This window comes from Chaetodon auriga, chromosome 19, assembly GCF_051107435.1.
Source record: "Chaetodon auriga isolate fChaAug3 chromosome 19, fChaAug3.hap1, whole genome shotgun sequence".
In the NCBI taxonomy this organism is placed as follows: domain Eukaryota; kingdom Metazoa; phylum Chordata; class Actinopteri; order Chaetodontiformes; family Chaetodontidae; genus Chaetodon; species Chaetodon auriga.
In genome coordinates this window covers 4,009,256-4,022,663 of record NC_135092.1, presented here as the reverse complement: position 1 = coordinate 4,022,663, position 13,408 = coordinate 4,009,256, and the positions used below count along the sequence as shown (strand labels likewise).

General features: G+C 44.3%; 2 protein-coding genes across 4 annotated transcripts in view; both read right to left on the bottom strand.

Annotated features, from left to right (window-relative positions):
* Nucleotides 1–2,727: 2,727 nt before the first annotated feature.
* Nucleotides 2,728–7,418, bottom strand: sowahb (sosondowah ankyrin repeat domain family member B). Its single transcript, XM_076758599.1, has 5 exons — nucleotides 5,969–7,418; nucleotides 4,940–5,119; nucleotides 4,287–4,678; nucleotides 3,806–3,993; nucleotides 2,728–3,547 (listed from the first exon to the last, which is right to left on the bottom strand). The coding sequence occupies exons 1-5, from the start codon at nucleotides 7,416–7,418 to the stop codon at nucleotides 3,088–3,090; spliced, it is 2,670 nt and encodes an 889-aa protein (XP_076614714.1). The 3' UTR covers nucleotides 2,728–3,087.
* A 2,015-nt stretch (nucleotides 7,419–9,433) lies between these two features.
* shroom3 (shroom family member 3) overlaps nucleotides 9,434–13,408 on the bottom strand; it is a 63,892-nt gene continuing 59,917 nt past the window's right edge. For all 3 annotated transcript variants that reach the window (XM_076758590.1, XM_076758591.1, XM_076758592.1), the window contains one exon: nucleotides 9,434–12,362. In XM_076758590.1, coding sequence (XP_076614705.1) covers nucleotides 11,958–12,362 — 405 coding nt within the window. In that variant the 3' untranslated portion in view covers nucleotides 9,434–11,957. The remainder of the gene's footprint in view (nucleotides 12,363–13,408) is intronic.

The window sequence follows — 13,408 nt, the reverse complement described above, 5'->3', positions numbered from 1 at the left end:
CACACCTCATCCATGTCTTCCCTGCTGTAACTAAGGCTGCAATTATCATTTTCAGTATTGATTAATCTGTAGAGCACATCCTCTCAGTGGAGAAGCTGGAAGCAGAGAATATTTGGCATTTTTGCTTGAAGAGTTACTCAGACAATGAATAATTTTCTGTTGATCAACTAACCAATTTATTGACAAACAGTTTCATTTCATCTGAAAAACTCATGCATCACTTTTGAGCTTCAGGGCTTTTCATGACTGGTATCACTCACATGGAACGATCCTAGAGAGAAGTGCAGGACTTACTCACTCAATACTATCAGACAATAGAGCTGGACACCTATGGAGGTGACTACATCAGCAAAAAATACTGTTTGTTAAATAATCAAAACAGAGAGCAAAACAGCAGTGAAACACATGACTTTATACTTTCTCAGTAACCAAGAACCAAAAAAAAGGGGCCTCAGAGATATAAGGTGAAACTGTAGAGTGGAGTGGAACCCTCGTCCATATGAAAACACATCGGTGTTTAAAGATGTCAAATACACACAAATGCACACCTCCTCCAGCTGTAAAACATATTCAATACTCTGTGTATAAACAGACCAGTGGTCGACTTGATTATGGAACATCAAGTTAAAGTAAACTTTAAACCGCAATAATTTACAAATCAAAACACACCAGGTTCATCAGGTGATGAGTGTTAGAGAACAATACTCGTGTTTTTACGTGTTTTACACCATTAATTACAAACCCTGTATGATTCCCCCGTTTATTTTTTTCCAAACCCTACATCAGTCCGTGTTTCCCTTCCTTCCAGACAGCCATTGATTTCAATTTATTTCTATGAAAAACAGCTTGCAGATAGATGATCATTAGCCAACAACATGTCAGGCCTGTCTTTTGTCAGAGCTGTGTTGTAACCATGTGGTAGTTTCGCTGAATGTGAAATCTGTCTGTTGTGATCCAGTGCTGGTAAGCAGCTCCAGGGTTGGAGATTTGACAGTCTGCTGAAAGGTGTTGCATCAGTAAGCTTTGCTGAAAAATCAAACCTGGTGGACAAATAATAAGCTACTATGGAAATCAGCAGGAGAACCATGGGAGTTTGGTCTTTTCCTGTTTAAAAAGCTGCAGTTTAGAAAAAGACGTCTGATTCAGTGACAGCAAAGAGTGAAGTTTTACAAAAGTAGTGCTAAAAAATATCAGGAGTGGACATGTCAACAAAGATCAGATGTGCACAACCAGTGTTAAAAAGCAGCAGTATCACCCCTGCTGCTGACTGTCCTGTGAGTGACTCAGCTTCAAACTGAAACTGGAGCTCATGTGGCTCATGAACGCCCACCTTGTCTCCCCTCTCACAACAATAACATCAGACAATCCTGCTGAAATCCAGTCCGCTCTGCACAAGTGCCTGCAAATCACCTTGTGCTCCAAGCTATCACACGACTCGAATCCAGTTTTGGTGACGCGGTCTTTTGTTTGTCTTTCATATCCAGTGAAACTGAGAGCTCAGGTGCAGAGACCAGTGCTCCCTGTGGTTACAGTTATCTGGACTGCGCTAACTGCCACTGATTCAAAGTGCTATATTTGAGTTAACTGTTAACTGCTGATCTACTGCCATGTTCCACTGTCAGACACCACTCTCCACAGTCAGGTGCCACTTCAAACTGGTGGCTTTAAAAGTGTCACGGTCAGACCAGGAAGTGGCACAGCCAAATTCATGTGTGTCTTTGTGAAGCAGGTGGTGCTGGAAGCTTGCTGGACTCCAGAGTGACTGCAGACTGCATCCCTCTTTTGTGGAGCAGTCTGTACTCCAGCAGAGGAGGGTTAGTAAAATTAGACGTGCTATAAAAAGCTGTTATGATAGCTTGAACTCTGGTGGTCTGTCATCCTCAAGACAGGTTTGATACTGGTCAGCAAAGCAAATTTCTATGTCAAAGTCTGAAATATATTGTAAATACTATCTGGGTCCTTATACTGGAAGACAGACAGACCTGAAGGCTGATGTTATGCCAACGGCTAAGTTAGTGGAGCTAGCGACAGCTAAATATTAGCATTGCATGGTTAGCATAGTGAGCTTGTAGGATTATATAAAAAAATAATTACAAAACTATATCCTTAAGCCATATGTGTATTTATCTGTATGTACAGTACGTGTTGGAATGTTGCAGTAAATAAGTCTGGTGTGAAACACCTGATTTGACCATCAATGCCAGCGACACCGCCGGCCACTGAAAGGTCAAACGTCTTTTTTCTTAACGCCAGTGGCTCAACACTGACATGTCATTTACCACTTTAGGAGCCCCCACACCTATCTTGATCATTAAAACAATGATGTATTTGCCCAATTCATGCAGTTCATTTGACAGCTTTCACACCAGCCCAATCAGACTGGTGACACACATCCGAATGAGAGACGCAATTTGCCCTGATCACGACAGTCAAAAGCAATTCAAACTGCAGTCTTTGTTTGCTACTCTGTGTGCTTTGGCAGTCCATTAAGTCCCATACACATGAGAAGCATTTAAGTGCAGCGTGACCAGCTGTCTCCAGACTCCAGTCTCCAGACTTGGATTTCACCGCGCAAATAATGCAGCACGTCACACGCCATGCTGCATTATTCTCTTATTAGACTACTGATACTACTTTCAGAATGCTATGTGAACCAGACCTTCCTGTTCTCCAGGAGTATAATCCTGTCAAAGCTAACAGCTGGCTGTGTAGCATGAAGTGCTGAGGACTCTGTGGTCACAATGTTTGGCAATCCAGTGCAGCACAGTGAAGCCAGAGATGAGGTCTCATCTGTTGAGCAGGGACGAGTCTCCCCCTGTCTTCCAATGGTGTGGAACAATGGACAGATTACTGGTGTGAAAGTGCAGGGGGCTGTCAGTGTCAAGAACCAGTACATACCTGTGGGAGTTATCTGTCAGTGAGTGACATATCATTAGCCACTTTTTTGATCCTCGCTGTGCTGGCATTAGGCCCACATCAGGTGAGACCAGCAGGTCAGCAGTCAGTTGTTCAGTGGAGTGGAGAGTAAACCAATCAGGTTTCAGACCTCTTCAAAGAAAATTCAACCTCATCCATCAGCTGAGCTTTTTAAATGGAGGAATCAGACTGGTGTCCGTGAAACCGATGCAGCGATTTGTGTTTGAGGAACGCAGCGATCGACGATGACCTTTTGACCCTCATCGTGCCTGAAATGGTCAGCGGCCTCTCTCCTGAGGAAGCTGAGGAGAAGTGATGTCGCCGACGGTGGCGGCGACGTGGTTCCGGTTTGGAGCTGAGGTCTACTCTCCCGACTCCTCCCTCTCCCTTCTCAGCAGTCTGCGGTGGCGCTCCCAGCAGCTGGAAGACATCTGACGACACGGTGCGGCTCAGGTACTGCCAAGGCTTCTTCCCAGCTGTGTCCCTCAGCCTCACATCAGCGTTGAAATTTTTAACCAGCAACCGCATTATGTTCTTGTGGCCATGGATGGCGGCGATGTGGAGAGGCGTGTGGCCGCATGCTGACCTGGCGTTTATGTCAAAGGTCAAACCAGCCTTTTGAACTCCATACCTGAAACCACAGCCAGAGGGAGCAGATCAGTGCCTGGCCACGGTAAAGTATCTTTAATTATATCTGCTTTTGACATAATTAGGAATAACTGAGTTTCACAAGCTAATTTAATAAAAATTCTTTGACTACTTTTTAATGTTGTAAAGGAGTTTGTTGAGGTCTTTTTTTCTGCTCAATCAAAATATGAAATTCTAGATAATCCAGACCTTCCTGTTTTCCAGGAGTTAAACCTGACAAAGCTAACGGCGAGCTGCGTACCATAACGTGTTGAGGACTCTGTGATCGCCATGTTTGGCGATCCAGTGCAGCACGGTGAAGCCGGAGATGAAGTCTCGTTTGTTGAGCAGGGATGAGTCCTCTCTGAACAGGGAGTAGATGTCGGGCCAGGCACCCGCGGCCCCCTTCACCAGCCAGGCGTGCTCCCTGGGCTCCAGAGGAACCAGTGACTGATGAAAAGAACATATCCAAGGTTTGGTAATGGCACCAAGACAGTATTTTAAGGATAGCCTTTTTATACTTTCTACTATATATACCAAAATAAGCACATAAATGCATCATGTTAAATGAAACTTTGATATACCTGTAGAATTTACACATAAAAAGACAGAAAAGTTTGTCACCATTTTCAAGTGCTTCAGGTGTTGACGCTAGTCTGCCTCACCAGCCAAACTAAGCCAAGAGAGTCCAGCAGGTTTGAATGGGACATTTAAGGAGAAACCACACTGTCTGTGAATCTCACCTGCCTACTGGAGCCTTCATGATGAGCAGTGGAGGAGGAGGCAGTGGGGAGGCTCCTCCTGGCTCCTTTCCTCTCCATCCCCTCGTCCAGGTCGGCAAGGCTGTTGCAGCGAGGTGGCGTGGAACAGGACGACAGCGAGGAGGACGACAGGTTGTAGCGAAGGCTGAGTGAGGAGGAGATGAGGTGGAGGCGGTTCAGGCGGGCCGCCTCACTTCCTCCACCCCTCCCCTCCTCCTGGAGGAGCTGGTCGAGGTCGGCTCCCAGGCTGCGGCACATCCTGTTCCTCATCTGGCTGCTGACCCGCCTGGCCACCGCCGAGCGCGGTCGCAGTGGCGGTGTGGAGATGGAGCCCTCGCTTGATTCTGCATCCTCATGGTCATTGTAGAGATCACCTGTGGGGTGAAGTTAAGGCCTTTAAACAGGCTGCGTGCTACAACACATCATCTCAACACACAGTCATAGTTCAAACCCTGTCTACTTCCACTCCTCTGCACACCTGCTTCACTGCATGACCTGGGCGGGCCTTCCTGTCCGTTGGTTTCAGTACGACAAACAGACATGTGACCTTTCAGTTCCACTAACAGCTGATGACAAACAGCTCCCTCACCACGTAAAACTTCAGTTTGTTCTTCGGTGAAGTCCGATAAACTGACCTGTGGAGCGGTTCCATTGCAACACCGGAGCTGCGGGCTCCTGGTCTTCAAGGAGACGGCCTGTAGAGTGATGCCAAGGCGCTGTGACTTTACTGTTGGCATGATGCGTCGTAGACTCAAACTTGGTCCCTCTGGCCCGCTGGAGTACTTCCAGGATTTTCGACCCACCCCGAGCATTACCTGACAAAGAAGGATTAGAAGGACGTCTGTTTTCTGCTCTCTCTACAGCTATATTTGATTTGTTTTTCAGTGTTTCCATTCACTGTTCTTCAGGTGGAAAAACGCCGTAGCTCTGTCAGATTCTGTCTCCTGATAGTGCTAAAGTATGTAAACCAAAAAAGATAGAAAGACAATTTATTGCTGTCACAATTATCAAGCAAATGCCAGACAATAATTATGTATTTCCAAAACTAGGGAAAGAAATTTTAGCATTTGCTGAAAACAGAAATTAAAGCCATATGCTTGTTTTTGGATAGAATGTTATGAGATACAACAAAGTTTGTGAGTTTACATTTATAAGTACTTTTTCATGATGGTTTTGACCTATAATAAAGGGTCAGGTTCATAATATCGTTCGTTATTTCTTTGATCCGATACAAATTGGTGAATTAGGCTGTATTCTATTCAGTTAAACTTCTTGAATCATTGCTTGCATGTAGACCATGTTTTGAGGTGTTGGCTTCAACAGCAGGACACTGTAGTTTTTATTCAAATGTTTCTCAAACAGGAGGAAATAGTGGAATTTGTTTAGGACTATTTTCAACAGCGGATTAATCCACAGTTGCCGCTCTCATGCGTTTTTAAGGCAGCAGGACAGTGTATGTGGAATTGAGTTAAAATAAAGTACAGAGCGTGCATTCATGGTATTGAAAGACCACGTCAGCGCAACAATGAAGTCCGATGGCACAGAGGAAGAAGGTATATCAGGCTTTGGATGCACACAACACTTATTAGTAGGATCATTTCATTATTGGTTTTGGTCTTTTAATGACAGTTGTTGACAATGAATTATGATTATCACTGCAGTACCTGTTCTGGCCTGCAGAGCCTCGTAGCTGTCCCCCGGTGCTCTGGGGGAGTCTGACGGCTGCCAGTCACTGCTGGAGTGGCCGGCGTCAGATGACGGAGAGAAGATGCTACTGTGGCTAGATGACAGCCGCAGCCTCTGGCTCTGATCCAGACCCTGCCCGGGCTCCCGCTGGACACCTGCAGTCTGTGAGTATCTGCAGTCCATGTGGACGTCCCGATGAGGTGCTGCCTCTGTAGCTCGGTCTGGAGATGGCGTGAAGCGCTCTGCCTCCAAAGGCAGGCTGCGTCTGGTGGACGTCAGCTCTCCTGGTACAGATCCAGGGTCCAGGCCAGGCTCGGCCCACTGTCCTCTCTGCCTGACCTCTGACTCCCAGGTCCTACCTGGGTTACCAGGGGGCAGCACTTGCTCTTTCACGGTCTCAATGAAAATCTTTGGAAGCTTCCTTCCTGATGAAGAGGAGGAGGAGGCTACAGAGGGTGCAGATGGGTGGGTGATGCATGGCGAGGAGGCAGAGATGGCCCTCTCCATGTCTGCAAGAGGGGCACTCACGGGTCGCGTTCCTCCGGCTGAACCTGGCCTCATCGGGACCATCTCCTCCTCCTCCTCCTCCTCATCTTCATCACAAGAGACGGCAGATTTGTAGCTAGGCCTGTGTCTGATGCGGCGTGGGGCAACCTGAGATTGAACGTGATGCAGAGGAGGCTCCTGATGAAGAGCTCCTCCAGGCTGCGGACAGGCCTGCCTCCCTCTCAGGGGTTCTGGGACCTGCTGGCTGGTTTGTCCATGGTGTCTGACTGCAGCCACCACTGGTGGGATCCCTGGAGGGAGGTCGAAGCCCACCCTGTGATGTTGAGCAGGAAGCTGTGACAGACTGGGGGTCTTCAGTTCTGTTTTCTCTGAGATCTGACTGATCACCTGAGCAGCTGATGGTCTACCAGAAGCTTCAGGTGAGCTGATTACCTGCTGCCGTTTCTGTTTCAGGTTCAGATTTGTTTCCACGTTGTTGTTGATGTTGTTGTTGAGCACGATCCCAGCCGCTGGTAGGAATGTTTCCCCGGGGGTTCCTCCCGGCGGGACGGGTGTTGCCACCTCCCTCAGCGGAGGCTTGTACCGACGCTTCTCTGCCTTCTCAGCCGGGCTCAGCTTGGCGTTCTCCGCGGAGAGCTCGGTGTTCTTCCGCGGCCGCAGCGGCCCGGAGGAGCACCCTTCACCGCCGCCGGGGTTATGTCTTCTGAATTTCTTCCTGAGAACGACGTGAGAGACGCCGTCGACCTGCTGGACTGTGGCCACGGAGTTGACAAACTTTTTGAAGTGCTCCCGGTTCCTTTCCCGGTCTGCATGGTCCCGAATAAAGTTTCTGAAGTGCAGAAGCAGGTCCGAGTTTTTCACCGAGCCGCCGCTGCTCTGGATGAAATGTAACACTGCGTCCTGACTGAGGTCTGTGGCCATCCTGGTCTCCCCTCTGCTGAATTTGCTTTCTTCCTCGCCCTGCTGGGCTCAAAGGTCGGGGAATCGCTTCTGTCAAACAGGAAGAAAGTCCCGCCTCACCTGCTGCATTCCAGCAGGTAACCCGGATGTGTCTGACTGATGGACAGACAGACATTGTTATTGCTGCTGCTCCGCTTTGACTGTTACAGAAGCCGGATGGAGACATCATCATGGTGCAATGATTGAATATGAATCATCGATGAACTTTCAATAAAATATTTTTGTTTTGTGTATTTTTTAGATGTGTTTTTTTTGTTTTACAGTGTCCCAGCTCTCTTGGAATCAGGGTTGTATTTAACTGGCCTTAACTAAAACAGAATAAACTATTTTACAAATGAATAAAGTTCACAGCCAACAGTCTGGGGAGATTTCTAATCTGTGGGGACATTTAAGAAGCAGGAATTATTAAAGTTGAAACTTAAATGTCATTGATATGGTTAACCAAATCAATAGCAAATCAGCCATTCGAGAAAATAGTCCTTAGTTCTTTTGGAAATGCATCAAATTGAGTCCAACATAGTACATGCTTGTTGAACAACATATTACAGTTTTAATAATGTTACTACGGTTTTCTTGCAAAGCATTCCTCACATTACACAGAGCCATTTAATCCATTGTTATTATAAAAAGTATTGCCGAATAGAGATATTAATCAACAGCCTTTTTTTATTATTATTTTTGACTCCTTATGGCCTGAGGAAACAAGCTGGAAACACAACACTGACACACTGACACATCATTTCATTTGATATGTTGAACCTGTCAGCAAACATGTGGCCCCCAATGAATTTAAAGAGAAGATATTATGAATGCGTTATTTGTTTTATTTATTTATTTGTATTGTAGGTAGGGGATAAGTAGTGTTGTAGACCTCCTCCTCTGTTGAGGGACGGTTTCTCTATTTTTACATAAATGGCCTCCTTCACTCCTCTTTCAAGCCATCTGTCCTCCCTGTCCAAAACATGTTACATCCTCCTTGATCCGTCCTTGAAAGAGTGTCCCCTGTCTCTCACGTGGAGGTAAACTGGAACGTCATTTTCAAATTTCTGTGAGATAAGACTTTATTGATCCGCACTGGGGAAATTAATTGTTTACAGCCAGCAAGTATTATGGCTACTTTTGTGGCTACTTCCAAAAAACTGTGAAAGTTAAGCATCATTTGAATGTGTTTTTATGCTATAGTGCTAGCTTAGCTAGCGTTAGCTTGTTGTTATGTGAAAAAATACATAAAAACATGTAAACCTATTCCAGTCGACACCTAAAAAAGGCACGGACCTGAAAATGAGCCTCCTATGGCTTCTTTATGTCGAGTCACTTTTATTTTTTTGGTTTCTTATTTATTTTTGGTTTCCACCCCCCTTTTCCACACTCCTGAGGGAAATGTCTTTCCTTTTAGTTGATAAATGCTCCACTATGTTGAGCAGCTAGCTGATAACTCCATCTGTCTGCTATTTGGTGCTTAGCAGGTATTGTACATCAGGTTTTTAGAGCTTTATCACCGAAAACAGCTGCAGGAGTGAGCCAAAATAGTTAAGTCGTGGGCTGGACAGCTACGTAAACAAAGAGCTAGAAGACGCTTTAATCTCAGGAGAGCTGAAGGGAACTGCAGTAACAATTCTGTGGTTTTATCACTATGAAAAGACCACTTTCACATTGCACCCTGTCATTTGATCCATTGTTATTCTAAAAATTTTGCTCATATCTGCTTTATCTCTTGCTGCATAAACGATAGCTGTTAAAATAGTCTCCAGTTTAATCAGACTATGCTATAATCTTGAGACTGAACTGACAATTGCTTGTTGTATTCGATGTAATGTGTCATAGGAGAAGTATTTAAAATGTGTGCGTGTGTGTGTGGTGTGTGTGTGCGTGCGTGCGTGCGTGTGTGTGTGTGTGTGTCTGCGGGACAACTTAAAGAGGACATGAAATCATTTACAAAATACATTTATTTTGCAAAAAAAACACGAGCTGTTATTTAATCACTCTTCTTTCATAAAACAAACATTGAATTTCATTCAATGATAAACCAAAAAAAAAAAATGTCTGAGATATTCTGTTGTGCCTCTGCAAATAACAAAAACAAACAAACAAACAAACAAACAAACAAACAAACAAACAGTAATCAACAGTAAAATGTGGGTTATTGATGAGGACATAAGGCAGACTGTGTGCTGTAATGTTTGGAGAATATGACAAGGTGAGAATATTTAAAAGGTGCTCTAAAAACTAAGAGTCAAATGAAACATGTGCTGTAGGCGTAAAATAAAACAGTTCAGAGTGAAAACAGGTAAAAACATCCACTGATCAGGACTTCAGTGATTGGAAACCCTCTGTACTTTAGATTCCACACAATGCAAACGCTGTTAATTACACAATAAATATTGATTCTGTGGGAGTGATGCTTGTTATGCCATATGGAGTCCTCAGATGAGCCTTCACTGGCAGATGGAGAAACTGTTCCGAAAGAGGGCGAACGTTTTCTGTAAATCATTTAACATCTTCTCACAAAATACTGTGATACTGATGAGGATATTTCTTTATTGTGACTTAATGGAGTAAAAGAAAAGACATTACATACATTTCTTTTTAATTCATTAGTATTTTTGACTGTAATGTTGGTATTTTCTTGACTGGAGTTCTGATTTCAACATAAATAAATTCATAAAGGTGAGCAGTGATCACATGTGCATCCTCTTCATCCTCAACTGATATCAGTAACTGAAACAACAGCAAGTGCTGATGCTGTTCTGTTACTGAATAAAAGCTCCAGGCAGAGATTACATTAAGAATTTTACCTTCTTATTTTTCTGAAACACATGCAATGTGCAGTTTTCTGAAAGTGATGTTGAATTCCTCTCAGTGTTTCGATGTGCAGCCTTTAATTCTCTGACGGCTGACAGACGGTTTGATCAGAACTTCCTCAGAAAACTAAACACTGCTTTAGATATTCAAATATATTAAATAAAATGTGTCTTCTGTCCTTCATGAATGTTTGCAACGATCATAGTCTGATGAAAAAATAGTGAGACAGCTTGTTCCTGGGAAGGAAGTTTGTTGGAGTCAGTTTAATTAGGCAATTTAAATGGACCTTTTGGTATGTGTTGTTCTTCTTGACATTCTGTGGACTTAACATCTGACAGATTAATTTAAAAAAAAAAAATCCAAAGATAACTTCTAAAGTTAAGCTAATGGTCGCAGTTGTGTAGTAAAATGCTGAAACTTTGAACAATGGGAAGAAAGAAATTATCGCTTATTGGACCAAATTGAACCAGGTTGATGTCTGCACTCATTTCATCCCTTGAAAATCTTTGGAATCTGACTTTTCTTCAGTTTTTTGACATAAAATGTTTCATCACATCCACCTTTAAAGAGGCATAAGTAGAACAATGTGTATCATTCAGTGTAAAATCTGCTGCAAACAGTAGTCAAACTGTTAAAAAGTGCTACAAGCTCCAGACATACAGACAGTAGTGGCAGTAGTAGTGTTACAGTATCATATGACAGTGATCAGAACAGTTGTCTTGAAGCAGTCACCCTTCAGGTGCACTGATTCTGATTATCTCAAAGTTTGGATTCTTCTCATAACAGAAAAAGAAAAACAGTATCACTCTAATTTTGGTGTTCATTTATTCATGTAGGTTGACTATACATGTGCGAAAAGCTGAGCAGGCCTTGTGAAAATCTCAAGATGACAAAATCATATTTTCTTTTAAAAGTGATCGTATTTTGTCTTTGGGAGATAACCAAGACTTGCTCACTTGTCTTGTCATTAGAAATAAAGAATTCCTGGAGGTTCCTGAAAGCACCATCTGTATTGTTGTGCCGTCAGTGCTAATTTATCTGTCATCTTACTATTAATTCAGGCTGCTGTGTAACCAGTCTGTACCAGGATTATGGTCAGTTTTCTGAAACCTCTCAGGCTCCTCCAGCCGAGTGAATGCGGGGCCGGAGCTGCCACTGAAGAGGTTCTTAATATTTTGGAAATGTAGGGGTTTCAAATCACCCAGGAAATTGAATACAGATAGCCAATTTTTACATTTGCAGCTTTCAGACTCTGCTCTTGTCTTTACTGGGAGCTGGAAGGCTGCAGGAAATTAACTGTAACACTGGAATTGTCCTTTGAAGTATTTAATGAACTTCCAACCTGAAAACACTCGACGGCCCTTAAAATCACCTTTCAGAGCAGAGGGTGATTCCAGATGTTGGCAGCAGTCAGTTCAGCCCACGCAGTGCTGATTGCTGATGTTGAGGTGAAGTGTAACGTACAGTTGGGTGTTAATAGAATGAGGCACATTAAAGGCTTTTCTTCTTCATGTGTGAAGTCTGCATAGTTGTTTCAGTGTGAGCGGAGCCTGTTTCAGGCTCGCTCTTCCTTCATGTAAAGTTCCTTCAATTTAGAGCATCACTCGAGCTCCAGATGAGTTTTTAGGGAGTCAGTTGTCTCTTCTTGATCTCCCTCCCTTCACTGCCACTCGTGATAATGGCATCTAATCTATGACATCACAGCGATGTCACAGTGGTGGACCTGACTGAGTGGGCGGGGCCTGGAATCCCAGTGGGTGGATGCAGTGGGGGGAAAGGAGAAGAGCAGGGGGCGGGGCTTGATGACGAGAACAGGCACGCTCTTGACAAACCCTGAGCCTCCACCAGCTCCTGCGGCAGGCTCTCAGCCAATCGTGTCAGCTGTTCCTCCCCCTGCCGTATGAGGTCGTCAAGATGGCGTTGGCGAATCAAAAGGGAGGGTTTGGTGCTGACAAATTGGCGGTAGTCCTGGAGCTGTGGTTCAGTGAGGTAGCCGGACAGGATGGCCTGGACCACACGCTGCCGCCGGTCCAAGTTCTCCTTCAGCTCACGAGCGTCATCAGTTTGACTGAGGAGCAGAGAGCGTTTGTGCTGGAGGGATTCCTGAAGGGGAGCAGACAACAAAACATCTATCAGCTCACACAGAATGTTGTTTATTGCTAATACTGTTCATGTCAACATCCACATGGAAACTGCAACCGTGAAGCAACACCAGCAGTGTGTTTCCAGGATGGATCGGCAAAATAGATGTTTTACACAAAAGACATTTTGACATGTGACAGTGGGAAAGTGTAAGTGTAAATAATAAAGCTGATGATGGCTGAATTCCATTTAGCTGTTTCAGTTTCAGGCTCCTGGTACTGGTCATGCTGGCTCACTGTCATGCCGGAGCATGAGAAAGCTTCTTGGTGGCTGTGGATCAAGAGGGGGGATCCATGGTGTGGTGTGCTGCTTGGACACAAACTGGAGACTGATCATCCCCAGTTGGGTCGCCCACATGAGGGTGTCGGATGACCCAAAGACCCAAAAACACCCGATGACCCCGGGTTCATCACTGACAATGTGTCCAAGCTGCATAATCTCCATGTAGATGGTGTTTCTCTAAACTAACAATTCTGTTGTTGTTGTAGTTAGTTCTAAATGATTGACAGCTTTTGTGAATAATATGAACATATGGTGTGATATCAGATTAGCTGACATCCTCACTGAGGACAAAGCAGCAGTGTGTGAAAGTTAATATTTGATCAGTGAGTTCACTTAAGTGTTTCAACACTGTGATACACAGAAAGGAAGATACAGTAAACATTAACACAGACAGACTTGTTTCATGATCTCTTCATTGGTTTGAGATCATTCATTCTGTGTGTGGACTTCTGTGTTACATGAGCATCTAGATGAACCTCTTAACTTTGGCCCAAAATGCTCTCAGAGCTCTCATTACGGACTATGAAGATTTATAATACATAAAAATACTTTATATATTATAGACATAGCAGATTTGAATGGGATCAGAAACACAAATGACCTGCAGTTATTAAAGTCACAGGAGATCTAAAACCCAGTTAACATGAGACCTGTGCACACAGGATACAGATGGTCGGGCAGGTGAATAGGCACATGGTTAACAGACTGTCAGACAGGTTGATCCT

Bases quoted from the DNA above. Each gene is read 5' to 3' on its own strand.
- sowahb (XM_076758599.1), bottom strand. From the start codon at position 7,418: ATGGCCACAGACCTCAGTCAGGACGCAGTGTTACATTTCATCCAGAGC. The intron at 5,120-5,968 runs GTACTGCAGTGA...CTTCTTTGTCAG, and splicing joins GGCTCTGCAGGCCAGAACAG to GTAATGCTCGGGGTGGGTCG. The intron at 3,994-4,286 runs GTGAGATTCACA...TCTTTTCATCAG, and splicing joins ATGAAGGCTCCAGTAGGCAG to TCACTGGTTCCTCTGGAGCC.